General features: G+C 36.6%; 1 protein-coding gene across 1 annotated transcript in view; it reads right to left on the bottom strand.

The window, feature by feature from the left end:
• Positions 1–16,090, bottom strand: part of LOC306877416 (nebulin-like) — a gene marked incomplete at both ends in the record, with an annotated part of 51,295 nt that overhangs the window by 944 nt on the left and 34,261 nt on the right. Inside the window, 18 exon segments of the mRNA XM_079429192.1 lie at positions 1,151–1,294; positions 3,684–3,776; positions 3,945–4,131; positions 4,318–4,461; positions 4,936–5,028; positions 5,427–5,519; positions 6,057–6,161; positions 6,466–6,570; positions 6,986–7,090; positions 7,217–7,330; positions 7,732–7,842; positions 8,810–8,920; positions 9,338–9,442; positions 9,983–10,084; positions 11,426–11,530; positions 11,648–11,761; positions 13,134–13,223; positions 13,671–13,775. Of these exon segments, the coding sequence (XP_079285318.1) occupies positions 1,151–1,294; positions 3,684–3,776; positions 3,945–4,131; positions 4,318–4,461; positions 4,936–5,028; positions 5,427–5,519; positions 6,057–6,161; positions 6,466–6,570; positions 6,986–7,090; positions 7,217–7,330; positions 7,732–7,842; positions 8,810–8,920; positions 9,338–9,442; positions 9,983–10,084; positions 11,426–11,530; positions 11,648–11,761; positions 13,134–13,223; positions 13,671–13,775 (2,026 nt within the window).

The raw sequence follows: 16,090 nt of genomic DNA, 5'->3' as shown, positions 1-16,090 counted from the left end.
CTCCAAATTTGTCACTACCGACACACAGTAATAATAATTTAATTAGAAGGGTTATATTGACCTATTTCGCGCTTATATATAATTAGCTGGAGTATAGTCATGCGTATTTGGCGTGCTGTCCAGGGAAGGGCTCCAAGCTCGGGAATGGCCCAAACCCAGAGACCCACGTTCCCTTTTGTCTCTAACGAAATAATGACGACATGTTTCTGTAGTGACTGTTTCGGTAGTGACAATTCTATGTGGCCAATGGACTAAAATATACACCGTTTCATTAGTGACATGAAAAATGAGGAGACTTTTTACATTTAAAAAAAAAAAAAAAAAAAAAGTTATATATATATATATATATATATAAAATATTTCTTTTTTTTTAACTTCACTTTTAAAAACAACAATGGGAAAAAAACACAATAAAATTTTAATATCATTTTCATAAATTTAAATTTAGGGGTTAGGTTTCGGGAAAGCCACCTCTCAATTAAAAATACCCAATAAATGATGATTTTATATTTATTAAGCTTACTAATATTTTAAATATTATTGTGGGTTTCAATAGATAATAGAAGGATCTTAATAAACATAAGTTTTGAATACCTAAATGCTTTTTAAATGTGGATTTTGGCATGCACACACACACGCAGAATTATTCCATTAACATTTGTAAACTTATTTTTGTCCATCTTTAATGTAACTGAAGAAATGTAATGTAACTGATGAAATTTAAGAAGCGAAAGATTCTCTCTCTTCCATATTGTGACATACAGCTGAATTAAATGAATGAATTATTGAAAAAGACAAAAAAAAAAAAAAAAGGGATGTAGAATTGGTTCTACCAATCGGTTGATAATTCAATTTTGGGATGTGGGCATTTCACTCAATAATGAATGCAAGCTTGCAGTCAATTGCAAGAAAGGGATGGAGTGTAAGTGGGCCTAATGTTTGGAGAAGTCTGGCATACGTTACCAGAGAGAGACGTCTAGAGTTTCACTAAAAGATAGTCATCACATTGATTAAAATTGACCAAAAAAAAAAAATAATAAATAAAAAAATTTAAACATGGATGAATAATTTACAAAAATATTAATTTTAATTGCTGACTATCATGCTAAATCAAGCCAGGGTCAAGACAATTCAAGCCCTTTAAATATACCGTGTAAAGTGGAGACACCAAATCCATTGCTGTAGAGGGATGCGTGGTGGTCCACGTTCTCAGACACCTCTGACTTCTCATCGCCCACACCACTCATTGCGCTGGTGGAGCGGGAGTGCTCCTTACTGCGACGCTGGGCTTGGACTGAAAAATTGGACAAACATGTCAGCATTACCTCCTCTTTGACAGACTGTCATCAATCAAGGTAGGTGGCAGATAAATATACATCCACAGTATGGATCCCTTAGGGTGTAAGGGATAATGTACAATCAACAGGTCATTATACAGTTTGGTGGTCAGCATTTAAATTAATATGTAAATATGTTTGGTGAACGTAGCATTTAAATGAATATGTAAATATGTGCTGCGTGCTTTCCTCAACAAAATAAACAACAAAAATGGAGATCACAGCAACACGGGTATGTTTGCACAAGCTCTGCAAATTAGCACTCCCATGATGTCACGTCATGTGTATATAAATTGCACTCAATATATTAATCAGCAATTTTAAATATAAAAAAACAGTGTCAGTGTCTCAGAAGCACAACTTTATTTGCTAATATAAAGCGGCTCTCCACTGTGTTTTTACCCACAGACATGTCACCTCCAAGGACGAAGTGAACCCAGAGGAAAGAAGGCAGAGCCTCAGCACACAGCTCCTACGACGTAATCGCAGTGTTGGGAAGGTTACTTTGGAAATGTAATATGTTACAGATTACAAGTTACCCTACTTAATGTAATAAGTAGTGTAACTTTTTAATTACTTTATTAAAGTGATGTAACTGATTACTTTGATTACTTTTCTAAATTCCTAATGTTTTCAACTGTTAATCACTTTCAAACATGTAAAGCAGACAAGGTTAACCTTACAGTAGTACTCAACACTGATTACTGTCAGACTTTCAAAATCCTTCATCACTTGAATTATAATATTTTAATTTTAAAAGGAGACATTGGATGCCAAATATCTTCATTTGCATATAAAGGTGTCTTGGTAGTGTGTGGACACAACCACCCTACAATGATAAAAATTTTAAAATGATAAAAAGCCCTTTTTTGAATCCCCCAAAAACCTAAACAGTCTCAATTATCAAGCCATTTTGATTTTGGAGTGAATAACCAGCGCTCTCTTCCACCTTCAATACCATGACTGAGGTGAGATCCTTGAGCAAGAACCGAACCCCCAACTGATCCCCAGGTGCCGCAGCTATATGGCTGCCCACTGCTCCGGGTGTGTGTTCACAGTGTGTGTGCACTTGGATGGGTTAAATGCAGAGCACAAATTTTTAGAGTATGGGCCACCATACTTGGCCACACGTCACTTTACTTCACTTTCACTAAATTTGTTTATGTCTGGCTGTGCAAATCATTATGCTCCAGACTGTTTTCTGAATGAGGGACAATTCAAGGCAGGTTTTGTTAAAAAGTTAAAAATCAAGGATGGAGCAGTACCCATTGTTCATGATCCAGCTGCACCTCCAGAAGAAGTAAGTCTCACACTTTATATTTTTTACGAATCGCCTTTGCTCTTCCACAGAAGAGAGGGACGGGGTGAGCAGAGCTCATTAGCATGTAAAGAGATATGCAGCGAAACAAGTTGCTGTGAACAGAGCTGTTTTTGACAAGGTTAAAAAAGGGTGTTGTTTTTCACAACCACTGAGACCATTTCTAGAAGACCCTAATGAATCATACCACCTTGTGGAAAATGGGTATCCAATGTCCCCTTTGAAGCACAGCCACCACAAAATCAGACTTGCCTTAAAATCGAGGTTAAATACAGATTTAAAATCATAACAAGATATAGTTACTTCTCCGGGTGTGTGTGGGTGTGTGTTCACTGCATTTAACCCATCCAAAGTGCACACAAACAGCAGAGTACAAATTCTGAGTATGGGTCACCATACTTGGCCGTATGTCATGTCACTTTCACTTTTTAATAGCTATGATACTGTTTTTGAAATCAAATCTTTGCATAGCTGACGGGAAACACTGGAATCTAACATTGCCTTAGAAAAAAAAAAAAAAACTGTTAATCTTAAAAGAAAGCATATACATAAACCCATATAGGAAATATAAAAGTTCTCGGATAAGCATGTTACAGTATAAACTTCTGAAACATTGGTGTTTCATATTTTAGAGCAGTCACTGCAGAAATCAATTAAATCTGTATGTGGGAGTGTGTGTGAAACAAATCAGATGTAACCCCCTTTGTAATCTTTAACATTTTCATAAGTAACTGTAATTTAATTACACATTTTGTCTCAGTAACTGTAACTAATTACAATTACTTTTTGTAATTAAATTACGCAATTCCGTTACATGTAACTAGTTACTCCCCAACACTGCGTAATCGGTGACGAAACCGAAACTTTACCGGAAAGTTCGCTTTGGCAAGCCATTTCAAACTCCCAAAACAAACACAAACGAACTTCGTTTTGGCCGGATTTTGTTCGAAATGACATCAGTTTGTTCTTCGATTTCGCTTGAAGTGTATTGGGGCCTTAAGTCCAGTAACAGCAGAGGAGTGTCCTACCTGACATCATGTGAAGACTTCTGGACTGGATGTTGTCCTCAGCAGGGTCATAGTCAAAGACAGAGCCGGGGTTTGTGCGCCACACACGCAGGTCTTTGAGAAAAAGGAAACCTAGTTTTAGTGAAAGTCTCATTTGGTTCCTGTGTATATAATTCTTTACATATTGTAAGAGGCATGTTTTTCTATATTTATGGGAAGAGAAATCTGTTTCTAAACTCAAGTGTGTTTAGTGTGCACAGAACACAGCATGTGTCAGCTGACCAGTGGTGGTCTCCTGATCGTGCTCCTCTGCACGTCTCCTCTCCATCTCCACCACACGTCTCTGGATGCCGCGGTAGCTGATGTCACTGAAGTCCTGTGTGTTCCTCTTCACGCGCTCAGTGATGGGGTCAGAGATGGTGGGGGTGAAGCTGCCCTTACTCTTCTCAAAGTCCTGGTGGTATCTGACCTGAGAAGACCAACAGACAGCAATACATGAGGCAGGAGACACAGAAACTGTTACAGCAAACATCGGTTTAAAGTGGACATTGTCTGACATATTTTTTAATGCAACAGGTTGCCCTTCATATATACTACAGGAAAGTCAGCTCATTGCAACATATTGATAAAGGTATGGATTTAAAAGTCATCTTACTCCAGAGATGATACGCTGGGTTTCTTTAACACGTCTCATCTCAGGGGTGTCCAGCACAAAGGTGGCCTTGCCCTGCACCTGCTTACGGAAGCTGTCCGAGTACAGAACAATACAGCACATACAGATATTAGAAACTGTATCATTCTGGATTATGATTATGTATCAAGACCCTGTGGAAGACACCAGGAAATCAGGACGTTAGACAGACAAATTATATCAATACCCTGGGTGTTATTGTGATTTCAAACAGATGAATTAGAAGGGTCTTCAGAGGGCTAGATTAAAAGTAGATGGATGGGTCCCAAGATGAAGGTTTGTAGTGATGAAATATATACAACACAAAACAGTTAATTTCAGTTGTAATAATATTACTAGTTTTACTGTAGCTTTCACAAATGCAGTCTTGGTGAATATAATAGACTTCTCTTAGAAGCCAGAAACTTTTAAACAGTAGTGCATGAACAAATTAAAACAGTGGAGGGGAACGTTTGGGTTATTTAGGGATGTTTATCCTTCAAAAAAAAACTGAAGAAGGGTGAAAAGATACTTTAAAGAATATTAAAGAATGAGAGAATACATTTGTCTAAAAAAGGAGTCTTCAAAGAGAAAAAACACTACCGAGCTGATGTTCTTCTGAGTTTCCAGTGCACGCTTCACCTCAGGAAGGTCGGCTACAGATATGCCTTGACTTAGTGAATTCCTGTATTTAATCTAATACACATTTCAGTCCATTGGGAGCATGGAACAGTTGAAAATCTAAAATAAGTGATAAAGACAGAGTATCGACACATATGCAGAAGATTAAGAAGAAAAGATAAGTTGAGAGTTTTAAACAATGCAACACTAGTCAAGTCTTGAGACCAGTGTCAAATGAAGATGGACAAGTGTATGGGCCATGTTATTTATAATGATGAGAGAAAGTGCCTATTTATTTAAACTCAGCGATACATTAAAATTATAGCTTGATATTAGATGATATATATTAAAATGAATGTTTGTTTGATATTAAAATTCTTAGGAAGCTGACAGAATTTTGATTAAAATCAGGAGGCATTTTGGGGCACTCCAACAGGAAGCAGGGTGAATGATGGAGTCACACCGCAGTGTACCGTGCTAATAGCCTCCTGATTGCGTTTAACCCTCTCCATCTCAGGGGTTTCAGATATGGCTGTTCCTTGAACAAGCTCCTCCTTGTACTGGATCTCTGGGATTGTACAAGAATAAGGAGGCATTAACATTTGTTTTTGTTATCCCTTGGGATAAGTAATTTTCATTTGTTTTGTCTGGGGACACTTCAGAATGTGCACTTGCAACATAAAAACAGACTAAACATTTGAGAAAAGGACAAACAAAGAAACAAAAACATGTCAAACACGCATCAGTGAAGACAAATACAAACCAGAAACAGAAGTAAGATGTAAAATATGTAAATAGTAAGAGATATTGTTTAGGATGAAGAAAGGTCAACAGCATCAAATTTGACGATTACCGTTAGTGGCTTTGCTAGTTTATGACTACAAGTTAGTGACTATATTAGACTTAGGTCTGTTTAGGATATCTATATTTACATGATATAAAAAGAGTTAACCAGCAATGTTAACTTGTGGTTGCAGTGCAGAAAAAAGGTGGTGTAAAGCAAGAAATGGAAATAGAAAAAGACAAAAAAATAAAATAAAATTGTGGTTAGAATTTTGGGGGGGGGGGGGGGGGGGGGGATGGGCTCATTGGGGAGTAGGTACCGAGCTGAAATTCTTTGTATTTTCTTTAACACGAAGCATTTCAGGGGTGTCCTTTACTGCTGAAACTTTGCCCTTACTGTTTTTAAGGTCAATCTGGTACTGAAGCTAAAAAGAAAAGAGCACAAAGGCAGTCAAAAATGACACAAAAATGCAGCAAGAGAAAACAGTACAACCAAAAATGTTCAAAATCATCTAGAGAAAATTGCAATATAGACAACTACTGTAACTAAGCCAGCATAAGAAATGTATGGCTACTCTTTTCATATCTGCCTCTCATTTATATTTCTCATAGACAAACAGGAAACACAGGGACCAAAGACAACAAAGGGTACAAATATCACATTTAAGCTGAGATGAATAAAACAGGAACATAATATGGACCAGCTCAAAGCCTTGAAGAAACACTTACAGTGCTGAAGTTCTTCTGGTTCTCACGCACTCTTTGCATCTCAGGAGTGTCAAACACAGGCACATAGTGTGACATGGTCTTTTCAGCTTCCTCCTTGTACTTTTTCTATAGAATAAAATACAAAATTGACAATACTGAGTTAACAAAATTGGCAAAATGGAGTTGTTCATGAGATTACACTTAAATAATCAATATCTGTTATAAAACAGAGGCACTGGATAATAGCTTTAAGACTCATCACTTTCCATTTACTCTAAAAGTCTAAGTTTTGTTTTTTAATTTTCAACAAATAGTCAGTGAAAATAATGGCAATAACCTTCAGAAACTGTTAATTGTCAACCTCAAGATGTCAAGCTGAAAAAATATGAACTGTTACCAAAAGTGTCTACTGTGTGAATCCCTGATTTGTCTGAATTTGTAATTTTCTACCAACACGCATGCAATAAACATCAAATGTTCAAATTAAAAAAAAAAAAAAAAAGTAAAAAAAAAAAGCTTCTTAAAGAAGCAACCCTCATACCTGGCTCACAATGTTCCTGATCTGCTGAGCGTGGAGGATGTCAGGGGTGTCAATGACTGTGGTGTATGTGGCTCTGTCATGCTCAGCACTCTGCTTGTACTTGGCCTAGAAAACCAATTCAAAACAAATCCATGTATCAATTAATGTTGAAATGTTGGTGCTGACAGTTGAGGAAATCACCTCACAACTCAGGGAAACATTGAAATGATGGGTTGGAGATCATTTGTGTACCTGACTAAGGATTTCTGTGGCATTCTTTGCCCTCAAGAAGTCTGGAGTGTCATTAGCCAAAGCCAACATGCCTTTTCCCTTGATCTCTTGCTCCAATGCTTTCTTGTACTCTCTCTGCAGGAATTGGGCAGACATGATCATACTGATGTGACCGTGTGCATATGTTTGTTTATCAGTGATCTTTACATTCACACCAAGAATAATTCCTGTGGGCTACAAATACACAAAAAAGCAGCATAAAAACTGCAAAGAATAAGAGGATATTAACATCAGAGGTGTAAACGAAAAATAAGGGAGGTCATTTAAAACTGAAAGTCAAAATGACATTTAGTTCTTTGTGCTTTACCAAACCTGGTTAGATGGCGAACCAAAGGGAAACTCCATTAGCTTGATTAGTTTTTTTGATTAACAAGAGGCAAATGGAATACTTTCTGCCTGATTAGTGTGTTGAGGAGGAAGTGGTGTTGTGGCAGAGGACTGCAGGTAAGAATTCAGCTAAGCTTTAGCCATCCTACCTCACACAGGATCTGAGTAGCATTCTTTGCTCTCAGTAACTCAGGAGTTTCCTCCAGCACTGTAAGCCCTTTACCCTTCACCCCTTCCTCTAGATCCCTCCTGTACTCTTTCTACAAGGCGGAGAAGAACAGAAAGACTGCAGACACATAGCACACACAGACATAGACACTGTACTTGTGCAGTACTGTGCTCACTGACATTTCTTTCAACGTCACCAAGCATTTGCTCTGGGTTTGAGTTAAAGCTTCACATCCAGAATATAATCAAGGTGCATGTTGTCCAGACACCATTAAAGTAACTGAGTATAATCTACATAGAGCAAAGGCATTGCTGAGTTTGAAAAGCAACCTGATATAGACAAACAATGTTTATCAGAAATCTCACAGGCAAGAGTATTGACAAAAATTTAGACTCTGAGACATTCTTTTCGTAGCAGCATTCATATGATTTTGAAGCCAAACCAAGATCTAAAGAGGTGAAAATAAAATACAAAATAATAATAAAATAAAATGTTATTTCATATACATGCTCAGAGTAATCAAGATCTAAAGAGGTTATTTTAAAACAAAACAAAATAAAATCCAAAATATATGACCATAAAAGATTTGTTAAACCTTAAAAACAGGGTTCCCACACCTTTTGATCAATGAATTTCAATTAGTCAATCGTAAGAAATAGTTTACAATCATTTCAAAGAGACTGCACAATGATGCATTACGAGCCAAGTATAACTTTGTCACTATAAAAACCTCCATGACTTTTTAGATTTCCTGGCCTGGAATCACAATTTCTGAAAAACTGGAAATCCTAGCCTGAAATTATATTTCCTAATATCTCCATTACTGTGGGAACCTTGTGAAAACAAACAACAAAAGAAAGCACACACACACAGATGTTGGAAGGGGAAGGGAATTACTGAGAGTGTATTACAGCAGAAGGATGGTTCATGCATACAAACCATGACCTACTCGGGTGTAATGGAAACTTCAAAGACACTCATGTAAGGATTATAACGTGTATGTGGTCTTAGTATTATTACAAGGATGGAAGGATGAATATATAAGGGCTTCATGTTACCTCGCTAATAATTTTCGTGGCGTGTCTGACATGCATCATGGCAGGGGTGACCTCCAACCCAGAGAGGTTCTTTCCTTTCATTGTCATCTCAAAGTCCTTCTTATACTCTTTCTATCCACCGCAAAGATAGAAGAATGAAAGATACATGAACCCTCTGGAATACGAGTCCATGATCACACTGGTTCCTCAGTCGGTGACATTTTCTACAGTTCATAATGTTTTGAGTATCTTGACATTCACTTAAAATGCTTTCGCCCATCAGTGTGTTGCATCTACAGTGAAACCTTCAAAACCGCTATAAAACTATAAACACATGACATCTAAATGCCTACCATAAATCCATGGGTCCTGGTTGGAAGTTGTGGTGTCCCAATTACTTACCAGCATTACAATATTTGTATCCACACGGTATTTGAATTCAACTTAGCATTTCTCATTCATTCACACTGGGTTACAAAGAATACTTGAGCAATATATGCTGTTATTGGTTTTGCACTGAATAAAATAAGCTTAGGCAGCAGTATTTACCTGACTCTGCAGATGTTGAGCCTCCTTAGCAGTTACGTAAGTAGGAGTCTCGAAATCCAGCATGGCTTTGCCTCTATCTTTCTCATATTTCTCCTTATATTTCACCTGCATTCAACAAAAGCCCAAAGGTGAGGAACATACAAATAGAAAACGGTTATTGGTTATGCATATAATACTTAAGCAAACACCAAAGCTTTGTTTGCATACTGAATCTTTTTATTCAGTCTGTGTTGTATTTTTTTTTATTGGATGTCAATCAATCTGCCATATGTTTCTAAGCACTGAGACTGAGAATAGAGTTTACTATATGATTAACAGTGTGGAAAATTCATTTAAATACAATGTTTATGGTGTTTTTACAATATAAAATGTCTGGGGTTTTAATGATGAAGTGACGCGTTTTTACAGCTTTGTTCTTACATAATGTACAAATGAGTCCTTGTAAAGCAGTTTTACAGGACAAACTAACCCAAACAAATGAAGTGTAAATGACAAATAAATCTATTATAGCTGCATAAGAGTAGACTGACAAGCCTGATGAAATTAAATGAACAGGTCCACTATGTGCAGAATCGGTCTTCATTTCACACACAGAGAAGCAGGTGACATCAGCTGCGGAAAGCTCCAGAACTGTATGTGACTTACTTGACTTTGCAGCTCTGAGGCCTCTTTGTGGTGAAGCTGCTCAGGTGCGTCGGGCATCATATGGTACTGACCCCTACTCTCCTCAAACTTCTTGTACTGGTACTAAAGAGGAATGGCCAATAAAGCAGCTCAATAAAACAAAATAGAAATCCAGAGCTTCATCTCTCCCATTTTAAAAAGGCCAAAAAGTGAAAAGGTGGGGACAAAAAAGAAAGAAAGAAAAGAACGGCTATCATGTTCATAAAACATGAAGGAGGCCGTATATTGACATAATGACACTGATAATGGAATGAGCAAGATGTTGTAAACTTCAAATAATCAAAAGTTAAATATTCTAATATCAAAATTGCTAACATAACCTGCTTCTCCATTCAAACTACATACACCAGCACAGACCAACAGACTGTCCTTATGTATTGCGTTGTCTTTTCTAATTCATCAGATATGGGTATGTTTTACCTATAGCGAGCCGTACAATTCCCAAAAAATCTCTAGACTTCCTTTGATAATGCATGAAGCAATTCCTTCTAGAGCTTTTAAGCTGTTTCCACCAAACTTGACAGTCCTTCATCCTGTTTTGACTCTGTAGGCTTTGTAACCACCTAACAATACCCTAACAACCAACCAGAATGGCCTACCAACTGTCTAGTAACTGCCTACCAAGAACCCATAATGCTCAAGCAGAACACATTAGCTATGGAAGCATATAAACCATATGTAACATTCAAACTTCAAATCTCTCTTTAAACTGTTCAAGAATTCAATCTACATATCCTTAAAACTTATTTTCAACCAAACCCTTTTTTTCAAACTGTAAGTAAACTGGAATATTCAATCTAAGACTTACAACTTCAAACAGCCCAAGGTTTTAAACTACATATGGCCTAAATAACCTTAACATAAGGTTATCCATAACAATAACCTTTTCAAATCGTTTTTAAATGTTCAGATAAATCTGTCAAGCAAACATTCAAGGTTTGCATTGGTAAGCTTTCCTTTTCTAGTTTATATGCACACATTATAATGGAAATGAAAAATGTAGACAGAAAAAAAGGCATCCAGGGAAAAGTTAATTAAGATTCAGCTGGGAATGTTGTTAAAGGAAAAATGAGATGTTAGAGTGCTTATAAGCACAAGGCATGTTAATTAAAAAGGAAGAAGAAGAAAATAGCACTAGGGTCATGTGCGAGCAAAAAAGGAGATACATTTTAAAGTTAAAATCTAATGCTAGTAGTAGTAGTATGTTTAAAATCGGATGATGAGGGTCACTACCAAATGATAGCCTGGAATGAGTAAATAGTTTCAAATGGGAGCTTTCTATAAGGATGAAAGATGGCTCTTGTGATATTACATGTGTTACAAGATGTGATATTTCACTGTTATAGTGTGTGAGATAAAGCAGTTTTGATGAGAGGGAAATGAAGCCGGCTGTAGAGCTCTTATGTCACTGGACAGCTTGCTAGTGCTGAGGTTGTGCTGCATGGACAGAGACTCCGCCATGTCCGTAACAGGTTTGTGAATCTTCTTCAGGTCACCTTTGTACTTCACCTGCATGATAGATATATGCAAAAAAAAAAAAAAAATCACCATGATATGAAACACTCTCAATGTGAATTGTGACTGGTAAAATACTGTTCATTAATTTTTTTGAAAAGACTGAAGCACCTCGCTTGCAAGATCATTGGCGTCCTTCAGAGTCTGATAAATCTTGCTGTTCTTCAAATCATATTGTGGTCTCTTCCCTTTCATCTCCTTGTCAAACTTCTCCTTGTACTTCAACTTTTGAGAGAGGACAGTGACATTGTTAGTTGCAGGTAGTGTTGTATTATCTCCATCCAAATTATTATCACAGAGCCAAAATGCTTGCAAAAGCACAGAGACATGAATATCAAATTAATCGTTCCATGCAGTCATCAGTGGAAAGAAAGTGACACTGAAAAGAGTCTCGTTACAACAGGGTTTCAGTTGGGTCTAATACAGTATGACTCAGATCATGTTCACACTGTACTAGCCCAAAATGGGAAGACCAACACAAAGTTCAGAGCATTCAAAAGCATCACATCAGCATATATTGTTTGTGGTATTAAAGCTGAAGTGTGTGATTTCTGTCACTAGCATCACTGAACCAACAGAGTGCAATAGTGCCCGTCCATTTTCATCAGCAGCCTTGGTTCTTGTAAGTATTTTATTTTTACATTTTATTTCCCATAGGGATTTTTAAAAGAGTCATTGCACAACATGAATTTGAAGCAAAAAAGTATTTGAGAGAGATATAGATAGATATACATATACATATACATATATATATAGAAATGAGGGTGGGTAGATGATTAAATAACTTATTGGGTGAACCATCCCTTAAAAATGGCCTACTTAAAGAAAAATGACACACTTCAGCTTTAACTGAAGGAAAGGTGGTGAAAAGGTTGAATCTTTTCCCAGAGATTCTGATCTGTGGAGGAATCAAATTTGTGACATAAAGAGAGTAACATGAGGAGTGTGTAGACCAAATGATTACTTTCAATACTATACTAAATAAAACCAATCATCAATTGTGGTAAGTGCGTTTCTGGTCTTTTAAACATAGCAATGGCATGAATGATTTAGTTCATTTAATTCTGTACATTATATAACAAATTAATAATAGAGTTGCTTATATTGAATCTGCACACTCCTCAATACATCAAAGGATGTATGTCAAAGGAATGCAACAGAAAACTGGACACTAGTTCTGACAATTTGAGAGATAAAACTATTTGCATGCCAGACAAATAAAGTGACAAAGAAATGTGGGCAAAAATGCTACTGATGAGAAAAAAAAACAATGACAAAACTGTGAGTGTTGGCCTATAAGCCTATGCTTGGCAACAAGGCAAAAGCTTGCATGACAAACACAAAAAGAGACAAAATTAGCAACAAAAAGATGCAAAAAATGTAATGGGTGGAAATGTAAAACTGAGTGGGCAAAAACACTGAAAACCAACAAAGAAAACTTCAATGTCTACAGGACCCAAAAATCTTCAGCAAATCTTATCAAATCGAGTGCCACTGGAGTTCAACAACTAAGTGAGTCACAGGGAAAGAGAACATGGAGATCAGACAGACCGAGAAGTGCAAATATGTCGCCCCAGGGGCCAGTGACCCTTCTTACATCACTAGTCACGGCACTCATTTTCTTAATGTGACGCATCTGAGGAGTGTCAAAGGAGGCAGCACCATGGAGGGATGGCTTTTCCTCCACCTAAAAAGCGCAGTGAAATGGCAGGGTAACATCAATGAGATGGGACAGAACAGTGAAAATGAATTTATGAATGAACAGATGGATGGATTACAGAGAAAGGAAAGAATCAGGTGGATAGACATGAATAAATACAGCGCAGAGAGAGAACAGTGAGCAGATGGGGATGGTACAGATTACAAGAGACATTCAGGGCTCATATAGACAATGACAGTATTAATGCTGATGGGCATGAGAAGCACTGCTGAGGCATTTGAATCTACTAGTTATCTTTGAGTACTATTGCATAATGATGGCATGCAGCTTCCATGATGGTGAAGGTGTAAGGAAATCATTGTCAAAAATACATATCCAGCGGCTTCAAACTAAACCCCTGTGTTCCTTGTGGATAAATGCAATGAAAGTCTATGGATTGCATCGTGTCTAGTGTGGCGTTGCGAACGGTATTACCTGACTGGTCAGTTTGGACACCTCAGTGGCCAGGGTGATATCAGGACGGCCGAGCAGCGTTCCACCACGGCTGGCCTCCTGGCGAGCCTTATCACGGTATCCGATCTACAAGAACAGTTTTTGCAACCATTACTACTTACTATTACAACAATACATGTCAATACTTTACTAGAGAGGATTGCATACTAAAAGAAACAGTTCACCCAAAAATAAAAATTCCATCATTATTTACTTCCTCCCATGTGGTTCAAAAACGCATAAGACTTTTGTTCTTCTTTGAAACACAAATATTTTAGGGAAACCTGAGAGATTTCTGACCCTCCATTGAAAGCCCAAAACTTTTAAAACATTTTAAAAAGTACATAAAGAGATCTTTAAAAAAAATCCATATGAATTGAACTTTTTAATTCAAGTCTTTAGAAAAGACACATTTTTTTATTTGATATAATAAACAGATTTAATGTATATTTTTAATCACATATAAACTTTGATCAATGCACATACACAGAGCAGAACAAGTATGGTAAACACAGAAGCTCAAATGTATCGCTTTGTGTGCAAGAACCAATAAGGTTTGTTCCTGGGTGTCAAGCAAGCACCGTTGACCATAGGTCCGTCTACGTTTTGATAGTGTGTTTTTCAATTTGAAATGAAATAAGCAGAAACGAGAAAACGGTCGTTTTTTTTGTTTTTTCATTTGTTAAATAAAACGAGTTCGCAGGTTGAAAACAGATAAACAATTTCAAAATTAGTTTTCCCCTTGTGGGTGGTCATGACATGCCTCTTTCTGCAGATTGGTCAACCAAATCTGAGCCCGTGACGTCATCCTCAGTTCGTTCAGCAAAATAATAGTCCTCTGCTGCTAATGATATTGGCAAGAATTTATGTGACGCTCCTATTCAAATTCAAGATATTTCTGAGGCCATTGACAAGTTAAAACTTAATAAAGCTCATGGGAATGATGGTTTGACCACAGAGTTTTAGAAGACATTTTCAAATTATCTTTCACCGTTTCTCTTCAACGTTTATTTAGAAAGCCATAAAAAGGGTATTCTCCCACCCTCTATGACTCAGGGTAAAATAAATTTGATCCCTAAACCTCAAAAAGACCATTCTCAGTTGGAAAACTGGCGACCTATAAGTCTTCTGAATAATGACTACAAAATATTAGCCATGATTTTTGCTAAGATGATTAAATGTGTCCTAGATGATATAACAGATGAATGTCAGTCGGGCTTTATGACAGATAGACTTTTTTCAAACAATATTAGACTTGTTCTTGATATTTTAGATTACTCAGCTCTGATCCCAGATGACAGTTTTTTGCTTTTTCTTGATTTTTATAAAGCTTTTGATTCCATTGATTTTATTAATGCAATTCAAACTTTGTATAATAATGCCAATGCTTCAGTTAAATTACAACATGGTACTACTCATAGGTTTAACATAGAGAGAGGCATCCATCAAGGCTGCCCTATCTCGCCTTTTTTTTGCTTCCTATGCAACTTTTAGCCATCCACATTCAAAATAGTAATTTAAAAGGTATCTCTGTGGCAAATCAATCAGTATTAATAAGCCAACTGGCTGATTACACAAATCTTTTTTTGAAAAATAAAGATCAAGTTCCTTTAGCTTTAGACAAAATTAAGTTTTTTTTCTCCTCTGCTTCTGGTTTATGTCTTAATATCCATAAATGGGAACTTTTATCTATAAAAGATTCTACTGATGTTAAAATTTGTGACATCCCAGTCAAAGCTGAAGTCAAATATCTAGGTATAATTATATGTAAAGAGCAGGAAAAAAAAGAGCAAAGCTTAATTTTGAACCTCTTATACTCTCTATCCGACACAAATTAAATTCTTTGTACAGTGTGATCAATAACAGGTAGAGTGTTGCTTTCTAAAGCAGATGGGTTATCTAGGGTTATCTATCCTGCAATGGTACTGGATGTTTCTGTGGAAAGTTGTAGAACGCTGGACAAAATTATAGTTGACTTTGTTTGGAATTCTAAAACTCAATTAAAAAAAAAAAAAGCTGATCAGGATATGGGGGGTTTTGAGTTAGTGGATTTTTCCACTCTTAATAATTCATTTAAAGATAAATGGATAAAGACATTTTTAAACAACCCCACATCCTGTTGGAAATTCAGCTGGAGGTTTACATTTGTTGCACTGCAACTTTGACATCTCTAAAATACCTTTAACTTTATCTAGTTTTCATAAACAGGCTTTAATAAGTTGGCCACTTACACATAATTATAATTTTTCTCCACATAACTACTTTATTTGGAACAATAAAAATATTAGATATTAAAATAAATCTCTGAATTGGTTTGATAAAAATATACTTTTAGTCAGTCAACGTTTAGATGATCGGGGTGTCCTTTTTACTTATGAACAATTTATGCAAGAGTTCTCTTT

Source organism: Barbus barbus (genome assembly GCF_936440315.1).
Source record: "Barbus barbus genome assembly, chromosome: 11".
In the NCBI taxonomy this organism is placed as follows: Eukaryota; Metazoa; Chordata; class Actinopteri; order Cypriniformes; family Cyprinidae; genus Barbus; species Barbus barbus.
This window is presented reverse-complemented; position numbering and strand designations above follow the sequence as displayed.